This window comes from Muscardinus avellanarius (genome assembly GCF_963383645.1).
Source record: "Muscardinus avellanarius genome assembly, chromosome: 6".
Lineage (NCBI taxonomy): Eukaryota > Metazoa > Chordata > Mammalia > Rodentia > Gliridae > Muscardinus > Muscardinus avellanarius.
Window position 1 is genome coordinate 57,078,763 of NC_137791.1, and position 23,245 is coordinate 57,102,007.

The 23,245-nt window shown below is 37.1% G+C and overlaps 1 protein-coding gene across 2 annotated transcripts in view; it reads left to right on the forward strand.

Annotated features, from left to right (window-relative positions):
- The window catches only part of UNC5C (unc-5 netrin receptor C), a gene marked incomplete at both ends in the record, with an annotated part of 397,912 nt that overhangs the window by 313,726 nt on the left and 60,941 nt on the right, over positions 1-23,245 (forward strand). For both annotated transcript variants that reach the window (XM_080697547.1, XM_080697548.1), the window contains 3 exons: positions 10,064-10,244; positions 14,365-14,532; positions 17,451-17,615. In XM_080697547.1, coding sequence (XP_080553673.1) covers positions 10,064-10,244; positions 14,365-14,532; positions 17,451-17,615 — 514 coding nt within the window. The remainder of the gene's footprint in view (positions 1-10,063; positions 10,245-14,364; positions 14,533-17,450; positions 17,616-23,245) is intronic.

A 23,245-nucleotide genomic window follows, 5' to 3' on the forward strand; every position in this document is an offset into this window, starting at 1 on the left:
TGTTCAGTTCTTAATATTAGGATAAAGCTGACCCAAGAAAAGCCAAAGTTATCAATGTTTGTGTGTGTGTGTGTGCGCATGTGTGTGCGCGCGTGCGCGTGCACACATTTGTTTTAGAACTTTAAGAAAAAATCACTCTGTTCATGAAAACACTGGGAGTCTTGAGGACACAGGTTGTTATGTTTCCTGGATTCAGTGGATGATCATGCCAATCTGAAGCCATTGTCTTTCAGGCCACACATCTTTTCTGCCTCGTTTATCCCTGCCCCACATGCAGGTCCCTGAGCTAAAAACTGCAGACCAGTCCCTCTTGCACTCTCCTTTCCACTAACAATCCACTCAGAAGCCCTATCCTTTGTGCCTTCAAATTACTTTCTAAATCCATCCTCTTCTCTCTACCTCTCCTACCACTGTCTTAATTAACTCCTCATAGTCTTTTACCTGGACTGTAATGAGCACCTGCTAACTGGTCTCCAGCATCCAAAGTGTCCCCTTCCAAGTCACCCTAAAACCATTCTCAATCTTAATGTCATTACACCTAATCATCCTTCACTGGACTGCAGCATCTATGTGTAAGGCCAAATGTGTTAGCTTGTGCCAAAGACACTAGCAGTGTCCTGAAAGCCAGCCTCTCCATATTTACTGCAACTTCCTGACTGTATATTTAATACCTAATTGTCGGGTGCTCAGACTCTCCCTGTGGCCTAGCAGCCTGAACCCTAGGACCTTCTCATCCCCACACCCGCCCTTTGTCTTTCCAATAAACTGAATCCTATCTTTGGAAATTAATTCAGATATTTTCTTCTTGATGACCTCCCCTGACATAATTCAGCTTCAGTTTCATCCCTGAACACATTTCTTTTTTTCTCTCTCATATGGTGATCATGTATGTACAGACTTGTCTTATCTATAGAGCTCATAACCAGGAACTTAGCTGTCTGTCTCCTTTTAGCTCAGGGACCTGCATCTGGAGCAGGGGAAAAGGAGGGAGAAAAGATATGTGGCCTGAAGGATAACGGTTTCGGATTGGCCTGATCATCCACTGAATTCAAGAAACACAGCAACCTGTGTGCTAAAAATTCCCATTGTTTCCATGAACAGAGTGTTTTTTTATCTTAAAGTTCTGAAACAAACACGCAAATCCTGATAACTTTGGCTTTTCTTGTGTCAGCTTTATCCTAATATTAAGGCACTAGGTACAGTGCCCAGCATGTAGTAGGTACTCAGGATTTGTGGAATTGAACTGAAATCACAGAATTATCTAATACTTTGTTCACTGAAAATTGAAAGTTTTACAAAACTATGTTGCAGATGTAAATTCAGTGTGATCACCTAGATTGTATGTTGACTAGATGAATTCTATAATAATTATTCACACACATGTTAAAACATTCTTAAGCAGATATAGACATATAATGTGGACTATAGAAACATCCAACTTTCTTTTCTTTTTTTGAAAATTGTGGTACTGGGGATTGAACACAGAGGTATTCTACCTTAAAGCGATACTCCCAGCCCAATTTTATTTATAATGTGGTAACAGGGTCTTGCTAAGTTGATTAGAGTCTCACTATTTGCTGAGGTTGTCCTTGAACCTGTAATACTCCTGTCTCAGCCTCCCAAGTACTGGGATTACAAGCCTGTGCACCATGCCCAGCCTACAGAGTCAGGCCACTTTCAAGTATGGATATGCTGACCACAGGACACTATAGACTGATGTTTAAATGCCAGTGGGATACTGGAGGTCCACCAGTATAATTCTAGAGGCTCTCTTCCATCTCATGATTTCTCCAATAAGTCCACTAAGAGGCCAATGGAGCTTATCCTAAAAGGCATTGAAATTTGTGTTCCTAATCCCCAACAGAATAATAGCTACAGTCAATGAAAACTTACTTTCAGGGGATGTTTAAAAGAACCCTCAATATATACATTTAGTATTAATTTTAATAAAGCATCAACCTTACAGATGCTTAAAAATATATCTAATGGATTTGACATCACAACATGTCTTGAATTTGTTCAAACATCCAGCAAATGCTAGCTAAGCACCTACTATAGGCTAGTTTCAAGCCATGGGAATAAAACAATGATTAAATGAATAAAAACTACCAACCAAAAAGCCATAGAGCTTACATTTTAGAAAAAAAGACCAGTAACTAATAAATGTAATTAGAATCAGACACAGTGGTACACAAACATGCTCTCAGCTACTCAGAAGGCTGAATCAGGAAGATTAAAAGCTCAAGGCCAGCTGGGTGTGGTGGCCCATGCTTGTAATCCCCATGCTTGGGAGGCAGAGACAGGAGGATCACGCAGGTTCAAAACCAGCCACGCGCGCTGGCTTAGGAGACCCTGTTTCCAAATTTTAAAAAAAATGTAAAAATAGGTCTGGGAGTGTAGCCCAGAGGTAGAAGGGCTTCCAGGAACCCCAGTACCACCACCACCAAAATTTAAAAAAAAAGCTCAAGGCCAGCCTCAGCAATTTAGTAAGACCTTTTCTCAAAATAAAAAGGGCTAAAGTAATAGAGTTATAGCCCAGTAATATCCCAGTAATAGAGTTCTTGTTCAGATCATGTTCAAGGTTTTGGGTTCAATCTCCAGTATCACAAAAAAAAAAAGTATAGAAGAGAGTAAATGTGATGATAAGATGTTCCATGGAGAAAATAAAGGAAATTAAAGTGGGGTGTAGGCAAAGAGAAAGATTCCAGGTTTATTTATTTTTTCTTTTTTTTTTAATATTTTTATTGGTGCACTGTATTCATACATCATAATGGGATAAAAATAATACTTTTGTAGACATACATGCACATATCGCCCAGTAAACCCCTACCAGATCCCCACCCCGTTCCCTCCCCATCCCTCCTTCCCCTTCTTGGCTTAGTGGTTGACATCTAGTATTATAGCAATTTATCCAATATTAACGTTGATAATCTCACATAACAGTTTCATTTGTCTGATACCAAGCTTTTGATGACTTAAAGATAACATTTCAATATTTCTTTTTGCTTTCTTTCTTACCAGAGAATATTTCTTTCTTTTTCTTTTTTAAGGTGAAACTATCATATATTTATTTATTTATTTTTCACAAAAAATCTATCCTAATATGGAATATGGACTCTAGATACCCAAAATGATCTCGAAAAAGAACAAAGCTAGAAGATGTATATTTTCTGATTTCAAACCATATAAAGCTACAATAATTGAAACAGTGTTGTACTGTTCCAGAGGCAGATATATAAACCATTGGAGTTAAATAAAAGCCTAGAGATAAATTCTTCCATATATTGTCAAGTTATTTTTGACAAGGTTTCCATGAACATTTGGTGGAGTAAATATTTATCTTTTAACTTAATATTGTTGAAAAATAATAATTACATGAAAAAGAATAAAATCAGACCCTTACCTACCACCATATACAAATATTAACTCAAAATAGATAAAAGACCTAAATATAAATCTTAAGACTATAAACTTTTAGAAGAAAATCTGGGTCATAAAACCTCACAACATTGAAATTGGCAGTGATTTCTTGGATATGATTTCAATGGCACGGGCAACAAAAGGGTAAACAAACTCCCTAAAAAATAAAAACATATTGTATATCCAAAGACAATGTAAACATAGTTAAGTTACTGATAGAATGGGATAAAATATTTCCAAATGCTATATATGAAGGTATATTAGTATTCCAACTAGAAATCCTAAAAATTAGCAACAATGAAAGCAAACAATACAATTTAGAGATAGGTAAAAGACTAACATAAATAATGAATCTCCACAGATAACCAATCTTAGTTGTCTGTTGGATAGAAAATCTTGTTTCTCTGGTTCTGGTGTGTGTTACCTATTTCTTCTTTGTAGTTAATCTCTTTGAGTATTTTCTCTAGCGCTGGTTTTGAAGACATAAATTGCTTCCGTTTCTGTTTGTCGTGGAAGTTTCTTATTTCTCCATCTAATTTGATAGAAAGTTTTGCTGGGTAGGAAATTTTTGGCTGGAAGTTGTTTTCTTTCAGAGTTTGGAATATGTTACTCCAAGCCCTTCTGGCTCTCATGACTTGGTTTGGGAAGTCTGGAGTGATTCTAATTGGTTTGCCTCTGTCACTTGGCCCTTTGTTTTTGTTGCCTTTATGATTCTCTGCTTGGCTTCCACATTGGTCATTTTGACAATTATATGGTGTGGGGATCCTCTTCTCTGATCCTGACTAAAGGGAGTTCTATAAGTTTCCTGGACCTGTGTATTGACCTCTTGCTCTATGTTTGGAAAATTTTCTGCTATTATTTCTTTGAAGAGATTATTGATCCCTTTGGTTTCACCTTCTTTTCCCTCCTCTATTCCAATTATTCTTAGGTTAGCTCTCTTAAAATGGGCCCATATTTCTTCAATGTCAGATTCCTGCTGTAGGATTTTTTTTCTAAATTAGAAACTATTTTTGGAGTGATCATCTTCTAAGATCAAGATTCTATTCTCCATGTGGTCTAATCGGTTGTTTGTACTTTGAATTGAGGCCTTTACTTCATTAATTGCATCCTTTATCTCTTTTTGACTCTCTCTGAATTCTTTTCGAAACACTTCTATTATTTCTACAGTTTCCTGATTTGATCTTCTAGAAATCTCTGAGTTTCTGTTTTATCAGGTTCTGATGTTGTGGGGTTGTGGGCATTCATTGCTCCATTGTTATTCCTCTTTCCCATGATTTCGGGAGTTTGTGCCTTCTCTGAGTTCTTCCCTTGGGTCACTACGACTTCACTTAAGGTGCTCTGGATCTCGAGTCTGTGGTATCTCGGTCCCCACTACTCCTGTACTGGGTTGTATCGCAGAGTCTCAGACCCAGGGAGTCAATCGAGGCTGCTTTAGACCATGGGGGGTGCCAGGTTGAGCGATCTCCTATGGTGTGATATCTCTGCCACCGCCACTCCCCCACTGGGTCAAGTCCCTGATAGTACAGTACTGGGATTTCTCCTCCAGGGCACACAATTTGACTCACTGTTGTTGAGTATGCAGATGGAGCTGTAGTGGACTCGGTGAATTCGCTGCTGTTGCCGCTGGTGGCAATATGGCGCCGCTGCCACACCCTTGGCCATGAGGCTGGCGTATTTCTTCTCTGTTTTTGAGCTCCACTCTGAGTCCCTGCAAGGTGTGGCAAGCCCAGCCCCTGGGAGCTTTAGATGCTCCCTGCACCGAGAAATCTGCCGAATTCCTCCCGGCTGCTCCACAGTGGCTCACCTTGGCTTGCTGTCCACCGCTCTTCTAGAGCCTGGTGGGTTGTTGAGTGCATTGGTCTGGTGCCATCCGGTGAACTCGCCGCTGCCGCCGGCAGTAAGGCGCTGTTGCCGCGTCCTCGGGCATGAAGCCGGCGTGTCTCCTCTCTGGCTCTGAGCTCCGTTCTGAGTCCCCCTCCTCTCTGGAGCCTGGTGCTGCAAGAAAAGATGGCACCCTTGCCATTCCGCGCCGTGGCTCTGGCTGCAGCACTGCGGACTGGTTTCTTTCTGGTGCTTCATTTTTCCAGGCCTCTTTTTCTCTGTCCCTTGTAATTACATTTTTTTGTTTCTCTGTTGATGGTGTTTTCTTGCTATAAAAGGCGCTGATTTTGTGGTAATAGAGATTGGTTATTAGCCGGGCTGGTAAGCCCCGCTTTCCTCCATCACCATCTTCCCGGAAGTCCACCAGATTCCAGTTTTAAAGGCTGATCAGGAAATGGCTCACTGAGAATGTAATGCCTGGTCAAAGTCCTGCAGTGGGGAAGAAACGAACCTTGCAGGGACATGAGGGGAGATTGTTCCATGCAGATTCAAAATCATCCAGTCATGAGGAAGAGCACCCTTGGTGTGGATAAGGAATGGCAAAGGAGCCTGTATGCTGAGAGGTAAATGGGGAAAGTGAAGGGAGTGGGCTTAGGGAGGCCAGGAGTTCCTGTGAGGCAGGATCTTGGGGACTGAGAGTTATAAAGACTTAAAGACTTTAGCTTTGACACTCAGTGAGCTCAGGAGGCATATTAGGGTTTGAAATGTGATGTTGCCTCCCCTAATCTGGGGTTTATGTGTCATCCTAAGCATTTTGGTGGGAAGAGAATGGCAAAGACTATGAAGAAAAGTAGAAAATAAGGCAGAAAGCCCTTGCCACAATCCTGAAGCAAGATGGTTATGACTTACTCAGAAAAGAGGTAGTGGTAAGGGGATAAGACATGTCAGATTCGTCAATGGCAAAGAGAGATGCAGACAGAAGTGAACTCAGAGTCTGAGGTTTTTGTCTAAGTAACTGGGGGTCTAGAGTTGGATTTAATTCAGCTGAGATTTTGGGTCACTATTAGACAATCAAGAGGAGTCATAAGGAGGAAGGTAGATAGATGAGTCTAGAGTTCAAGGGTGGAGTCTGGTCTGAAGATAAATTTAGGAGTCATCTACACAAGGCTGGATGAGCTCACCAAGGAAGTGACTATGGATTAAAAAGGAAGAAAAAAAAAGAAGTCCAAAGAGGGAGCCATGGGGACGCCTCTGCTTGCTTAGGGAAGCTGTAGTGGACAGAGCTAGATAGGAAAGAACCAAGAAAAGTATCTTGTGCAAAAAAATAAAGAAAGAAAGAAAAGCAAGCAAGGAGGTGGGGGGGGCAACAACATCAAGAGCTGCTGTTGAGTCAGGGAAGAGAAGCAGTAGGTTCACATCAGCACTCTTAGCAAAGGGTTCAATGGCCGAAGGGAACAGTCATGGAGCAGCGATGGAAAGGAGCTCAGACTAGAACAGGTTCAGCAGGGATGGAGAAGGTGGGGATTGAGGGTGGTAAGCGTAATCAAATGTTCTGAGGGGTCTTGTAAGGTAGGCAGACAAACATGGGGATGCATAGAGGCAGAAATGGTTGGGATGGATTTTAAGTGGTAAAAAAAAAAAATAACAGTACATCTGTATTCTTCTGGAAACGACTAAGAATTGGGACAAAATGGAATGATTTGGGAGAGAAGTCATTGCTGGGATCTGCCCTCAAATAGTAGAGTGAAAGTAGCACACAGAGGTGACATACAGGAAAACAGAAGCAACAACGGTGGGTAGGCAGATGGCGAGAGCTTGGGAAGATGTCTTGGTGTTGTCTGTCACTTTTCTGAGTGATGTATTAATCATGGCCATTGGCTAAAAGTGAAGCTAGAGGGGGGTAGTGTTTAAGGACTGAAGATAAAGTGTGAAACGTTGGTCTAGGAGAATGTGAGTGTGAACAGAGGATGAAAATATAGTCTGACATTTGGGCAGAATTAAAAGCCCATTGTGTTCTGTTTTCATAAATGTAGGATGAGTCCATTCACCATGGCTGTCTCCAGCCATGTTTCTCTTCAAGGATACAAAGGTGATGGGTGGGAGGAGTGGTCAGGTGAGTACCTGGAAGTGAGACAGGGAGGAGACTATATGCAAGGATCCAAGGCGATGCAAGGACTGTTTATAAAATTAGACACTGGAAGTTATGCTTGGGAAAGAGGAAAGTGGTCACATGAAAGAGAACTAAAATTGGGGAGTAAAATAGCTTATCGGAGCAGGGCATGGTGGTGCAGGCCTGTAATCCAGTACTTGGAAAGCTGAGTCAAAAGGATGTCAGGTTCCAGGCTAGCCTCAGCAACTCAGTGAGACTCTCAACAACTTAGAGGGACCCTATCTCAAAACAAAAATATCTAAAAAAGTAAATAAATAAATAAGGCCGTGATTGTGGTTGGGAGGTAGATTGCCTGTGATTTCAATCCCTAGTACTGAAAAAAAAAAAAAAAAAGCTCTAAAGCTCTTAGGTCCTCGGGTCCTCGAGAAGGATTGTTCCTAGAGAAATTGAAAATAAAAATGGTAAAATTTTTTTTTGAAATTGAGTATACACATATTGGTGGTTGCTATTAATAGTAAGGTCAAGGGCTTAACCAATACTTCTCAAGCTTTAATATCTGTATACATCCCTGAAGTTCCTATTAGGGGACACATTTTGAATGAGTATATCTAGGCAAGCAGAGTCCTGGGAGTCTTCATTTCTGATACTGTGGGTCTAGGGATCTCATTTGAAACACAATAATCTAGGAGTAAATTACAGCTTTCTAGGGAGATTAAAACAGACTCATGCTATACCTACTCTTTAGACCAAGAAATCAAAATTTCTGTGGTTTGGATTTCATCTCTCTGGTTTAAATTTAGAACTGATATATACAAGACCAGTAGCACCACATATAAATAGAAAGCTTTGTAATCTAGGAAAAGATTAAATTTAAAAATGTTAATGTCAAGCCAGGTGTGGTGCCACATGTTTGTAATACCAGTATTTGGGAGTTTGAGACTGGAGGATCACAAATTCACAAGCCAGTTTAGCAAGAGCCTTTAAGTTCTTAGAGCTTGTTTAAAAATAAAATAGGGCCAGGGTGAAGCTCAGAGATAGATTTCCCCTGAGTTCAATTCCTGGTACCACAAACATAAATAAAGTAAATAAATAAAATAAAATGTTATATCAACTTTCAGTGACTGACAAGGAAATTTCTGAAAATATGATTGGTTACTTTCTCTTGAGTATTTACACAAAGACCATATTATCACACAAAAGGCCAAACTAGGAGAAAACTTGTCCAGCTCAAGTATGAATGTGTATATATGTGTATAGATATAGATATAGATATATAGATATATGATAGAGCCAAACATGCCTCAGGCTGAGTGTAGTTTGTATTTGGAAACAAAATGCATAATTTTGAAAGTCTGCTGTTTTAGATGGATTTCATTCTCTTTCTCACTACCATTAGGGCAAATGTCAAGAGTGTTTAACATTTTCAAAATTTAACATTACAAATAGTTGCTCTAATCTGCCTCTCAATCCATTTCTATACTTCAGGATTGTTGTTAGTTTTTTGTTTTTCCCTTTAAATGTTGGCCTCTCTTCTAAGGATTAGAAAAGCCTTATTTGAGAGTTCCTACCTTAGATGTAACTTAGAATTCTGCTGTGTCAAGCCCACTGACAGATTTAGAGATTAATTTCTAGACCTCTTGTAGTGCTGGAGAAGCTCTTTGAAGATTTTGAAAATGGCAACAATATTGACTCCCCACTACTAAAGGTGACTTTTGGATCCTCATAAACTCTAACGTAAAAGGAAAGTTTAAATATGGTAAATGTCAATATTGTTTTTGCTTTTATGAAACAACCTGCAAATAGTTAAAAAAAAGAGAGAAAAAGAAATAAAAAAGTTACCAGGCTAAGAAGTGGTTTGCCCTCCGAAGAACAGCTTGTACATGTTTACTTCCCTCCTTTTATTCAGCAAGGATAACATCACTATTGCGGAATTGATATTATTTGCATAAAAAAGCAATAGTTCAACAGTTTTAAACAGTTATGTCTTAGGTCAGGTTCCCCAAAAGCCAACTATGAGCCAAAGATTTGGATACTACAAGTAGAAAAAGAAAGATATGCTTATGACTTATAAGCTATTTGGACTACAGAGAGGGCTCGTAGAAAAACTTTTTTTCAAATATATTGGCTCAGATACATCTCCAAATATGTGTTTTGCTACATTTAAAGTCTGTGCATTTTCGGGGAAATTTAATCCATATGTTGCACTAAGGCTAAATGTAAATCATCCAAATGCTATTTTATTAGAACTACATGATGTCTAAAATGCCCTTCGAGCTTTTTTTTTTTTTTTTTTAAATATAGTCCTTATATCCTTTTCTGAGAAGCAGCAGGTAAGCAGCCAGGAGTAAACAAATCAAGTAGCAAAAGGTTTACATTCAGTTCGCAATGCTTAGCCTATTATTTTTGATTGGGTTCTGAACTTGGTAGTGCACATTCTGGGTCCCTGCCTGCAGGGCAAAGTGAAAACAATTTGAACACTGTGTTTCCCAATTGGTCCATTGACATTTGAGAATAATGTAGTAGAGACAGAATCAGCATGTTTGGCAGGTGAGTGATACTTAACATGACCTCGGAAAGTTAACTTCCCCCAGCTTGCAGAAGTTCATACTGTGGAGCACTGTTACACATACAAAACACATTCAGACAGGCAGCCATTTAGGTATTTACACTGGATGTTTTATCTCTCGTTTTTATATCTTGTGCATCCTTTAGGTGGAATGGTTGAAAAATGAAGACATAATTGATCCTGTTGAAGATCGTAATTTTTACATCACTATTGATCACAACCTCATCATAAAGCAGGCCCGTCTCTCAGATACAGCGAATTACACCTGTGTCGCCAAAAACATTGTGGCCAAGAGGAAGAGTACAACGGCTACTGTCATTGTCTATGGTGAGTGAGCTTGGGTGGGGGAGTCATTGTGGTTCAAGTCAAACCACAGTTTCTCATTGGTATCAGTATTTTCATTTTAGCATACTGCTCTAGATGCCCCTTTGCAGCCCCACTGCTGGTCCTCCAGTCCCTCACATAGCCAGTGAAGTTTAACTCCATCTCTGATCTCCATAAGAAAGATGAGGCTTGGCAGGTGCAAGTGCTTTGCAATGAGCTTATAGGAAAGTGAAGGTAGTCCACCTGCATGCCCACGGCTTCCCTAAGCCATGACCTGCATCATCAAGGTGGTGATTGAGTTCTGGAGATGGAGATGCTCAAAGCAGCCCACTCACGTACGTGGGACCTCAGCAGTGCTGGAGCTCACCTGCTCCCCAAACACATCAGAACAAGTGGGCCTCCCAGAACCTGCCTTGCTCCCTCCAGCAGAGGCACAAGCAGCAAAGATTAGGTAGCCAGGACTGAGCGGCCCCCATCCTCACTGGACGACAAAGGCACACAGGAGGACTTTTCCAGGAATCTTCTTCTTCCACCCTCCCACTGCTTCCAATCCATTTCGTCTCTAAACTTACCACTTCTCCTCAAGTATCAGCCAGAGTCACACTCCATTTTAACGCTGCACGCACACTTTTATGTCCCATGCAGTTTAGCTCTCACTTCCTTCTAGCCATTTTTTGTGATTGTTTTCATCTCCCCACTAAGCTTATAACTCTTTCATAGCCCAAGAGACCAGGCTGTATGTTTATGTTTATCACACTTAGTCTTATAATAGTTTCTCATAGTAGTGATGATTTATTGTCACAGAGAAAACCATATGACTGTAAGAGGTCTATTGAGGTGGTCCTTCCTCTTGGATGATATGGCAGGGGCTCCCCACCCCGCAGAATGTGAGGGAGCCCTGTGTTCCTGCTTTAGAGGTCAACAATACTCAGGGCCTTGGTGTCCCAGGGACTGTGAAGGATGGACCCTAAGTGTCAAGTATATGGCTCACAGTACTTACTGCAGATAAAGTTGAGAATATGGCACCCTCGTATATGTCATCCTGGTTTATTGACCACTTTTTGAGTTAAAGGATCTCGAGAAAAACAGCAAGTATAAGATCATACTGACCTTTCATTTTTTTCATAATGGTAAAAAATAAAATTCTCATGTGAAAGATGTCTTCCATACTACAAGGAAAATAATCTTACCAATAAGAATTGGAAGTTGAGGATGAAATAATTCTGCACAGATCTTATTAAAGTAACTCTTAATCGTTTAGCCTCACTATCTAAATAATATCCTTTCTAAACTTATCACTCTGGGTCCAATTCGGTATATAATTGTTCAGCACTAATGCCATCTTCGGGTCTTCATTCCTCTATGAAAGTTACCCTGACATGTAAAACTTATATTGAATAAATATGTGTGCTTTTCTCCTGTTAGCCTGCCTTATGTTAATTTAATTCTCAGGTCCAGCTTAAAAAACTGAACAAAACTTTTGCCTTTTGTGTAGTACAATTCCAGTGCATTTATGCTTCTGATGTAAGGAATGTTGAGAAAAGAAACCATTATGATGTTCCAACGGCTGAATATAGTGATGCTGTAAAACTGTCCCTTTAATTACAGGACAGATGCACATAATTCTTTTAATCCTCTGATTACTCTGAGGTTTCATTTCCTAGTCCAGATAATGACTATGTTGAATTGTAAGCAGTTGCGTTTCTTAAATCACCATAAAATGTTTCCTACTTTTTATCTTTGTCTAAACTGCCTGAAAGACTTGATTAACAGCATTTGAAATGCAAAGTAGAAATGAAGTCCAATCACAGCATGTACCCATCATAAATAACTAATGAAAGCAGACTATATATAGATGCATTATATAGATATTTAATATACATGCAAATCTCTTCCTATGTGTACATGCTATCAATATCCATAAATGGAATGAGTACATTGTCTTCAGAAAGGAGCAAACACAAGTTACACAAGCATTTTGAAATAAGGTTCAGACTAAGGGTCAGGGACTTTGTGTTCTAGGACCACATCTGCCACTACCTGACCTTTGTAAACCAAGACTCTCAGAGTCCTTGTCTTCTTCCGTGTAAAATAAAGGGATGGACCTAAGATCTATAAAGATTTATCTGTCTCTAGAGGTTTCTGATTATGCGGTTTCTCACTAAAATTTTATATATAAATTTTATACACATATAGTCTGTAACCTCAAATATCAGCATGTCAGTAGGCTAGCAAGCACCATGTATAGTCAAGTCAGTGACATTTAATATTTTATAAAGTTGAGTTGCTTTTTGGAACATGTGTCCTTCTCATAGGTTCATAAAGTAAGTTGTTCAAGGCTAATAGGTTGGACTCCCCAAGAGTTTATAGAAAAACATACATATCTAACCAGTATTTTTTTTAGTATTTCTTAAATATACTTTCTTTTAGTATCATTTTAGATTGTGTGTGTGCGTGTGTGTGTGTGTGTGTGTGTATACATATATATATATATATATATATATATATATATATATATATATATCCAATAGAGGAAATTTAAAAAAAAAAACAGAAAAAGAGAAGAAAATACCTATAATCTGTAATCCAGGCATAAAATTTTGTATAAAATGATATTTGTAAACACTGGTATTTTCTGTATATAAATTAAGTTTTAAGATAAGGGGTATATATATATTATTTTGTCTTAAAACATAACATTGAAATAGTTGTGTGTTAGTAAATACATGAATAGCCTTATATAGCATCATTTTTTAAAAAATTTTATTGGTGCATTGTAGTCATACATCTTAATGGAGTACGAGATGGTCGAGGTGTGCATGCACACATCACTCATTTAGCCCTGCCCCAATTCCCACCCCATTTCCTCCCCAAGGACTTGGAGTCCATCACATAAATTTACATCTAAAATAAAAATAGTTTACCATTTTTCTATTTTTGAACATTACTGATAAGTCTAATTAATCATCTTTTATGTTACAAAGCTCTGATGTGAAAAATACCATGTAAATACAACAATTTTTCCCCTATTGGATAGGCTTATTTTATTCCCTACTGGATAGGTTTCTAGAAAATTAGATATTGTGCTAATAATATGCACATAAAGTTTTTGTTACTTTAAAATTATATGCACAAAAAGTTTATGTTTCTTTAACGACTAGTACCCTTCTTTACTACTTAAAAACAAAAGAATCATAATTTTGTTCTAGAGGGGCATCTCCAGAGATCAGTAGCATATATAGGATAACAGTGTGAGTTTTATAATCACACATATACTGACAGCTCCATTAAACATCATACACAAACTCCATGCCCATCTCAATTACATCAACTAATTGCCAATTCAAATTGTCAGTCAATTTGTTTAAAACTCCAACACTATAAGATTTAAAAAAAAAATAGGTGCCCTTGTTAGTTTGTGAGACTAAGATTCCTTAAAAGATTATAGTTTGCCAATGCTGAAGAAAAGTAATCAATCATCTGTTTTAAAAGGGCAAAGTAATTATATTCAGATCCCAGGCTAGAGATCCACTTTCAGCCTTGAAACATTTATTACTTGAGGTATGCTGTTAAAGTAATTTTTGGAGCTTGCCTAGGTCAGGAGATGTATTTACTTTTTAAAGGACATTAGCTAAGAAAAAGAGAACACAATCCTATTTATTTTTCTGAGTGAGTAAATCATAGTAAATAATTTTATGTATCTCTTTTTAGATTCTTCACTCATATAATAAAACTTGGGAATGATGCTCAGGTTGTTTTCTAGCTTTGAAGTTTCAGATTTTTTTATTTTTATTTTTTCCAGTACTGGGGATTGAACCCAGGGGCATTCTACCTCTGAGCTATACCCCAGCTCTGTTTATTATTCTTTATTTGGGAACAGGATCTCACTAATTTTCAGAGGGCCTCACTAAGTAGCTGAGGCTGGCTGAGAACCTGTGATCCTTCCTGTCTCAGCCTCCCAAGTACTGGGATTACAAGCGTGCACCACCATGCCTGGCTGAATTGTCAGATTTTTTATAGCCATTTGAGAGATGCCTTTTTGTTTGTGTGTTATGTGGGATCTGCATGTCTGTGTAAACAAGAACACAGGTCTAATCTACTTTAATCATTTGCCTTCTCCCAGTTAATGGTGGCTGGTCCACCTGGACGGAGTGGTCCGTGTGTAACAGCCGCTGTGGACGAGGGTATCAGAAACGCACGAGGACCTGCACCAACCCAGCACCGCTCAATGGTGGGGCCTTCTGTGAAGGGCAGAGTGTACAGAAAATAGCCTGCACGACATTATGTCCAGGTAAAAAATCAGCCCCCTCACCCCAGGGTGTCCAGGATTCCAGAAATAAGATTTAAAAATACACACGAAGATCATATTCTTGAACTAAGTGTGTAAGGAACATTGTTTAAACTCATTCTACATTCAGTGTTTATATTGCTGGGAAACCAAGTATCGTCATCCAAATGTGTACTTAGCTTTCTATATTCAAACATGCAAAATAGTGCCGAAATGGAGATTAAGCAGGTGAATATAATCTCTCTTTATCATTGAATGAAACTACTGGAGCCAAGAATATAAGCTTTCTAAGTCAAAGTATTTGAACAGCATTTAAAAACTATACATTTTTAGAAATAACAGCCCTTGATCTTCAGAAAACCATGGAAATTAATTGGAATTCAATCTTCGAAAATGTTTTATACTGAAATTTTTGTTTCAGGTCAAGGGTGTCAGTTCCTGGGCAAGGGCAAATAAACTATTTGGAATGAATTAAAAGGAAGTCAATGCTTTGTGACACACGGGATAATGGATTTTGAAAATACAATGCAGTCAGCTCTTTATTATCTGAACGTGTTGGTCATCTATTTGCAGTGGTACTTGTAGCAGTATTGCATCCTCTACCTCTTAGCGTCTTATCTCTAGGTAAAATGAAGTTAGTATTTGCCAAAACCAACACCTATTAAAATGCCTACTTATACAATAAATCTCAAAGTTAAACTAAAGTAATTTTTTAATAATCCATATATTTAGTGTTTTTATTGGAATGGTTACTTTGTTACCAATTTCACTTTTTAGAGATACATAAAGTCTCTGGGGTGAAAAATATAATCTACATGCTACATTTCCATGTGTTGATTTCCAAGTAACAAAATAGTTTCCCACTCTGAAACCTTTGAGAGCTTTTATTTATTTATGGAACAAATTTTGACGCTTAGCTAAGGCTTAGAATTTCAAATTTAATCTTACACTCTATTTTATCTAGGTGCTGACTCTCACAGTTAAAATGCACTGATCAATTTAGTTGAACTAGAAATGTGTGTGTGTGTTTGTGTGTGAATATGTGTAATATATCTACACAGTAATTAGACAGCAGAATCATATAAAGTTCCAAAACTATACAGACTACTATAACTTATATCAATTTTATCAATATGCAGCTTTAGAGGTTTAAATATTGAATAAATGATTTCTGGGCATATTTTACTTGAAAACCTAGCTAACCATGACTATATACTTCTGGGAAAATCAACCATTTTAAGCTCTTAATTCAATAGTTTATCCTATTTTTGTGCAAAACTTAAATGGGTGCATTTTGAAGTATGCCAGGCACTCCTTAGACAAGCACTGAGCTGTACTGTGAAGCTTCAGATCATCTTGCCTCTCAGCACTGGGTGAAACATACAACCTTTATTAGAACAGAGGGCAAGCAGCCACTTTTTATGACACTCTCTTCAATTGAAATTCACCAAAACCTTGCTTAATTGTCATTGATGTCACAATCTTTTTTGATGATATGAAAGCTGCAACTATGTATATAGAGATTTTTTTTTATCTTAGGTTAAGTAAATCTCAAGGTTATAATCAGGAAGTTCAGAATATGCTAAGGTTTAGAGAGTTTAAGTGGTCAATTGCAAGTGTTGCTGTATTATTTATTTTTAAATTATTTATAGTCTATTAAATATAAAATTGTGTCTTACTCTTTAGTTTTCTATAAAAAGGATTGAAATTAAACCCATTTAATTTTTTTATACTTTTATTGATGCACTATAATTGCACATCATGGTGAGAATTCAAAATGATACATTAATACACACACACATCGCTTGGTCCCATTTTAAATAAATTTTTTAAAAAAGCCGGAGCGGTGGCACATGCTTGTAATCCCCATGCTTGGGAGGCTGAGACAGGAGGATCACGCAGATTCGAAGCCAGCCTCAGTTGTCTTAAGAGACCCTGTTTCCAAATAAAATATAAAATAGGTCTGGGAGTGTAGCCCGGAGGTAGAAGACCCCTGGGTTCCATCCCCAGTACCACCAAAAAGAAAAAAATAAGTTAAAAAAAATAAGTATACCAGTAAAACTTACTGAATATTTTTTTTCAAATTGGGACATAAGCAATGTATTTTTAAAATAAGATATCTCAGCTAATTATCATTAAAAATGCTTACAAACTAGTCACCAAAACTAGGAAGGGGAGTCAATTCTAAATGACTGAATCCTGTAAAATTAGGGACATAACTAGATATTATTTTAAAAATAAATAGAAATTGATACATCATCAAATAACATGATTAAATTATCAATAATAAGTGGGAAATAATATAATCTTTTTAAGAAGGCATGGCAGAAGGTTTCAGCAGAATTAAACAGCCTGGGAAAAAAAAAGTAAAGTAAAAACAGTATATAAGACATAGATGGGAAGGGATTGATTAATCAACTGGATGGATGGATGAATGGATGGATGGAACAAGAGTGATAGGTTAATAGATGAATCTAAAGTACCAACATTTTATTCTACCTTGAACATAAGTTTCCTTTCACTATTCCCATGAAACTATGAAAAAAGGGACTCTTTGATCTAAAAAAAAATGACTACTAATTTTCAATACAAAATCCTGAATTTTCCCCTTTAGTAGACAAAGGTTCAGCCCCGTGACTTACTTTTCCAAAGCTCCTGGTGGCAACTTTGACTTCTGTGTGTCTCAGTAGACCTCCCTGGGCTCAGCCATGAGGAAACACAGAGTGTGTCATAAGACAAATTCATGGAACTCAGACAATGTGGAGCATGATCCACCTTCCAATGCTCAAAATGAATGTGATGCTGCTGGTGGGATGTTCTCTCCCATTTCATGTTTTGCCACGTTAGACTTGAGCTCTGCCCCCTTTGCCCTTCGAGTAGCTGCCTCTCCCTCTGACCTGACACTGGGTTTCTCACCGCAGTGGATGGCAGGTGGACCTCGTGGAGCAAATGGTCTACTTGTGGGACCGAATGCACCCACTGGCGCAGGAGGGAGTGCACAGCGCCAGCCCCCAAGAATGGCGGCAAAGACTGCGATGGCCTTGTCCTGCAATCCAAGAACTGCACCGATGGACTTTGTATGCAGAGTAAGTAGACTTGAGCCAACTCCAGATGCTAAAGGGCCAGAGATTGACCTATTTGGATGTCTCTGAAGGAAATCTTAGAAATTAAGAACTCTTTTAAGCAATAATTTAAAAACGAAATAATGTAGCAATATTCTAGCTCTCTATCACAACTGGAAAAAGCCAATCTCCCTAGAAAGGGAATGAAAAAAACTGTGTCTAGTTACCAAATGGCATGCAGTACTGCTTTCCCATGAGGGAGTGAAGATTTACTCGTTTCCACGGAGGAGCTGTCATTCTTTTCAGAACCATTACTCAGTTTTATTAGAATGCTCAAAAGGGCACCCTAAGTTCGTCATCGGATCCAAATGTGACTTCAAAAAAGTGAGCTCTTTATTCATAATTCATGATTGTCACCAAACCAATATCCATGAAATATGAAATATATGAAGATGGTAAACTTTTCTGCAGGTAGATTTACCAATTTACAGTAAATGTCTAATAAGAACATCTTCACAATCCTTTGAATGCATTAGTCTTGTCTTAGGAATTATAAATGTATATATGACATAAAGATCATGATGTTAATAAACTGTAAGTTTTAAAAATGGGTGCAAATATCTTCTTAATGAGAGAGTAGTTTGATTTCTGTACTTATAAACTCTTTCCCCTTTATTAAGGAGCCCCTAAGACGATCACCAGTTACCATCTCTTTTCAGGACCATAAATTAGGGTGTTAAAAATTGTTCTTTAATTATACTTGTTCAGATGAATGGATCAAAATGCTGTGTTTGGATCTGAATTAATGGTAGACAAACATTTACTTTTCTCATAATATGTTACAAATTCCTTACATATATAAGCAACCAAATTTATATAGATATTTATGCGTATAGATATTATTTGTATTTGTTATTTAAGAAAAAGTGGTTTGATTTCACAACACATATGAAGTTCTGTTTAACATTTAGAATCTATATACACAAGGACCTTCAAAAAGAAATCTTAAAATGCAAGTATGTAATTGTGTTGCTCACTGTGAGTACAAGTCCAATATAATTCTTTTCTCTCATGTTGCCCAATAGTTGCATTCTCTGAGCAGAATGCATCCACAGAGCAGTGGAGTGCAGCACAGAGCTTCTGATTGTGACTGGGGACTGCAGTGTATCTCACAAAGTTTGTGTCATGGATGCAAGAATGAGAAGAATACAGCTGTTTAACTAACCATGTATCCAGAGATCTAGGATTTGTTTCCCTAGGCATGAGTTTAAGTTGAAGAATAAAATAACAACATAATCTAAACAAGTATTTTTTAACGTTATTATCTAGTATCCTTCCTTTCCTGTGGAACAAACAGTTTCATGTGATTGAGAAGTGGTAATATTAGGACTTTTTCTTCCTTTCTTCCTCTTGAAATATAATAGTTCAACCTTGGGTGACTTAATACCTACTGCTTCTACTCTGCATCCTTAAAAATCCTCAGGGCAACCTGTTTTACTCAATACCACAAGATGGAACATGGGACATTTTCCTGGTTCTACAAAATGACACTCTCTAAATTATGTTGGCCAAGTACAAACATAAAATATTCAAACTAAGGTTCCCATGGCCTCAAACTGCTTAACATGTAGATCATGTCTTATAGCATAAATGGGACTTTTCCTTACAATTGGAGAGTTTCCGGTGATTATGGCCTGAGGCTAGAAAAGGGGCTTGAGCCTTGTTTGTTTGCTTAATTTTTTTATCAAGTCTTTTGTTAGACTGAAACATTTTGGTGTTTGGATTAAAATCATTCAGTTAAAAAGCCATTTCTTTAGACAGCTCTGATTTGCTTTTGTAGCAGTCTCTACTAAGTCAATAAACCTTCTCATCTACACTCTTCTATCTACTCTAGTCCAACAGAGAATTGTAGTCTATCCCACTATTGATTTCCTCAGTGATAAAAACCACAGAGATATTGCTGTGCTGTGTAATTACAGTATTTTACAGTGAAAGCTATAGTTTCTGTTTACCAATAAGCTTGGTCTTTCTGGCAGAGTATCGTTGCCAAAGTTTTGCAAAGAAACAGTACTACTTTGGCCCTTATTTTGGAAAACAAAAGGCTTTCAAGTTATTAAACTACAAGGCTTACAAGGTCTATATTTTAAAAAAAAGAATAAGAGTAGAATAAACAGCCAGAAAGTTGCAACTGTCAATTAGGAATGATTTTTAAATATTTATTTACTTTGGAAAAATTAGTGTCTTAAAGGTATTAATTAACAAATAGTTCTTCTGCAATAGTATAACATTATTTCAAAATAAAGCTAACCTATGCTCCATTGAACCAGGTATGAAATACCTCTGAATTTACTCAAATTTATATAAAATAATTATGACATAAATGTAGGTGTATTGCTAGGTAAGAGAAATTCATTTGTTTTTCCTGGACATGAGTAAGACTTAGAATTACCTAGATATTGTAGTGCAGTACTTTCAACATGCTAAGTTAAGAGCAATATGAAATATATATAAAATATTATTGTCAATATTTCTTCATTATTTTATTCAAATAAAGATGTATGTGGTGACACATTCTTGTCATACAAGTACTTGGGAAGCTTTGAGAGAAGGACGGAAGGTTTAAGTCTACAGTGCAATAACTTAATGAAGCTCCAGTTTCAAATTTAAAAATAAAATGGGCTGAGGCTGTAGTTCAGTGGTAGAATGTGCCTGTGTTCAACCCTTAGTGCCACATACACACGGCAAAAAACCCCACATTTATTCTTTAATCTTCTACCTTCATATAAAATTCTTTGAACCTTTGGAATATATGAAAATAAACATAAATATGTATGCATTAGTCTGGTAGTTTGGTTGTCATTCTTCTGGGTAGATACCCAGAAGTGGTATAACTGAGTCCTGTGATAAGTTCTATGTTTATAGCTGCACAATTCACAATTGCCAAACTATGAAGCCAGCCAAGATGTCCATTAACAGATAAATGAATTACAAAACTATGGGATATGTACACAATGGAATTTCACTCAGCCATAAAGAAGAAAAAAATTATGTCAATTGCAGGGAAATGGATGGAACTGGAGAACATTATGCTGAGTGGGATTAGCCAGTCACAAAAAGTGAAAGTCGGGTGTTCTCCCTAACATGTGGAAGTTAGGGAGAAAATGGGACATAGGAGAGACCCTAGACAAAGAAGGAGAAACCTCAGATGATAAAGAAGGCAACCTAACAGAGAGATGAAAGGGGAAGAGGGAAACACCCTAATGCAAATGATGTGCATTCACAGACATATCAAAGTCAGTCACTAAGCTGAACATGAGAAGGAGGGAAAGGGGAAGCAATGAGACGGAAACTAGAGAAGGTTTAGATGAGTGATGTCTTTACCATCCTGTTCCTCATAATGATTTGTAATTATAATACACCAATAAATTTAAAAATGTGAAAATACTGGGTAAAATATAAGACTTAAAAGACACATAGGCCCGTGTGCATGCACACATATGAACATAAAAATTAAAGAAAGGAAAGGATATCTTCAGAATTTTGTTTGCGAATCAAAGCCATGGGTGACTCTTTGAGGACCACCAGGATAGCGTGGATATGGATGTGGGTCCTAAGGTACAGGAGTTAGGGTTTCATTTTGAGCACAGAGGCAGAAGCCCTGAGTTTGTGGAAGACTGGGGCTAAGGCTTGGAAACAAGAATCTGGAATAAAACTACATCTCATAAATGGCTGCCACATCATGAAAAATAACTAGAACATTTTTACCCACCAGCCCAAGGAAGCCACAGGAAAATTCATAGTATGGAAAAGGAAAACAAAGTCTCTACTTAAATAAGACCTATAGTAAAACCGCACTACTACACCCAGCTCTGGTATGTAGTTTAAGATACAGTGCAGGGAGCATAAACAAAGGATGTATAATTAACATAATTGCTAAAACTTCTGGAACACTAACAGAACAAACAGCAAGACACTTTATAGGGTCTCTCTGTGTCCTAAATTGATAGGCCTATAACAAAAATAGCTCATTTCTGGGGGAAAAAAAAAAAAAACTAAGCTTCAAATTACCCAAGAAAACAGTCTTCTGTAAACAGGGAGAATCTGCAACATAGCAAATAGCATTTTAATAACACATACTCATAGAGCAATCTGAATAAGACCATATAGAAGGTAAAAGTAAAGAGAAGACTACCTTTAAAGAGGATATAAACATAGTAGTTGAAAGGAATGTTAAAAGTAGACATAATTGGGGAAAATCAAATGGATTGCCTAGGTTGAAAAATGAAATTTGAAATTCATTGGCAGATTAAAAATAAGACAGAGCCATAGATAAAGCCAAAGAGAAAATTATTAGACTGGGATGCAGATCTCATGAAACTTCCACAATACAAGAAAGAAAGTCAAAGTGAATGGCTTTGCTAGAGATGACACATGGAGGGCAGCATGAGTCAATCCAACATTTGTAATTTGAAATAACAAACTCAAAAAGATCTTTCAGGCAAGAGTGGATAGCTACTAGGTACAAACCCTCACTGAGTAAACTACCAACTATATAAAATTAAGGAATAATTTTTTGTCTTTTTTATTACTGAATACTGAACTGGTTGCTGGGGGTCATGCTACCTCTGAGCTACATGCCCAGATCCTTTTTATTTTATTTTTTTGAAACAGGTTCTTACTAAGTTTCTGAGGCTGGCCTTAAACCTACTGTCTCAGTCTTCTAAATGCTGGGATTACAGGTGTGGACCACCATGCTCAGCTAGGAATGGTTCTTCAAGAAAGAGAGAGGAAGAGAGATCAATTGAGGGGCAGCTGAAAATAAGTTAAAGCTAAATTGTAAACAGTACTAACAATGGAATATGGAAAGGTGTGAACTAAGAATTTTCCAATTTATATATACTATTTAGGAAAAGAATCATAATAGTAATACTATGTGTATATAACTTAAAATCATTTAGGTCAGGGAAGAAACAGAAAATAAAGAAGTAAAGCTATGGCAAATGCAAACAATAAATAAGATGATAGAATATATATATATATATATATATATATATATATATATATCCATAGTAAAAATGAATTAAACCCATCTACAGAAGTTTTAAAATATAGGGGAAAAACAGTTTTATATGATGAGTGACATACATAATCATAATTATAGAGAAAGTTAAAATTTAAAAAATAGAACTTAAAATGTTTTTGAATTTCCAATTAATGGCCTTGACTATCTTATTGGACCATTCTTCATTCAATTTCACTTCCCATCATGCCTAAGTAACATGTATTAGATACGAATTTTGCTCATAGTTATAATGTACAGAGGTATTTTAGAATTTAAATTTAAATTCAAATTAATTAATTATTAATTTTCAGCTCAATAGTTGATCAAATTTTTACATGCTTTTATTGGTGAATTATAGCAAAAAATTTTATAAACTATTTGCTCAGTTTATTGATAATCCTGTAAGATATCTTGAACTCCATATCTTTTCTAGAATTCAAAACCAAATGGTATTTTTCATCAACAGGTTTTGAGAATCACTGACAGAATTATTTAATTTGATAAATATGTAATCATGAAAAATGTTAACATGTGTAAGTAAGTGAAAATTCTCATAGTTTTCTAATAGAAATATAGATTTTTACATTTATTT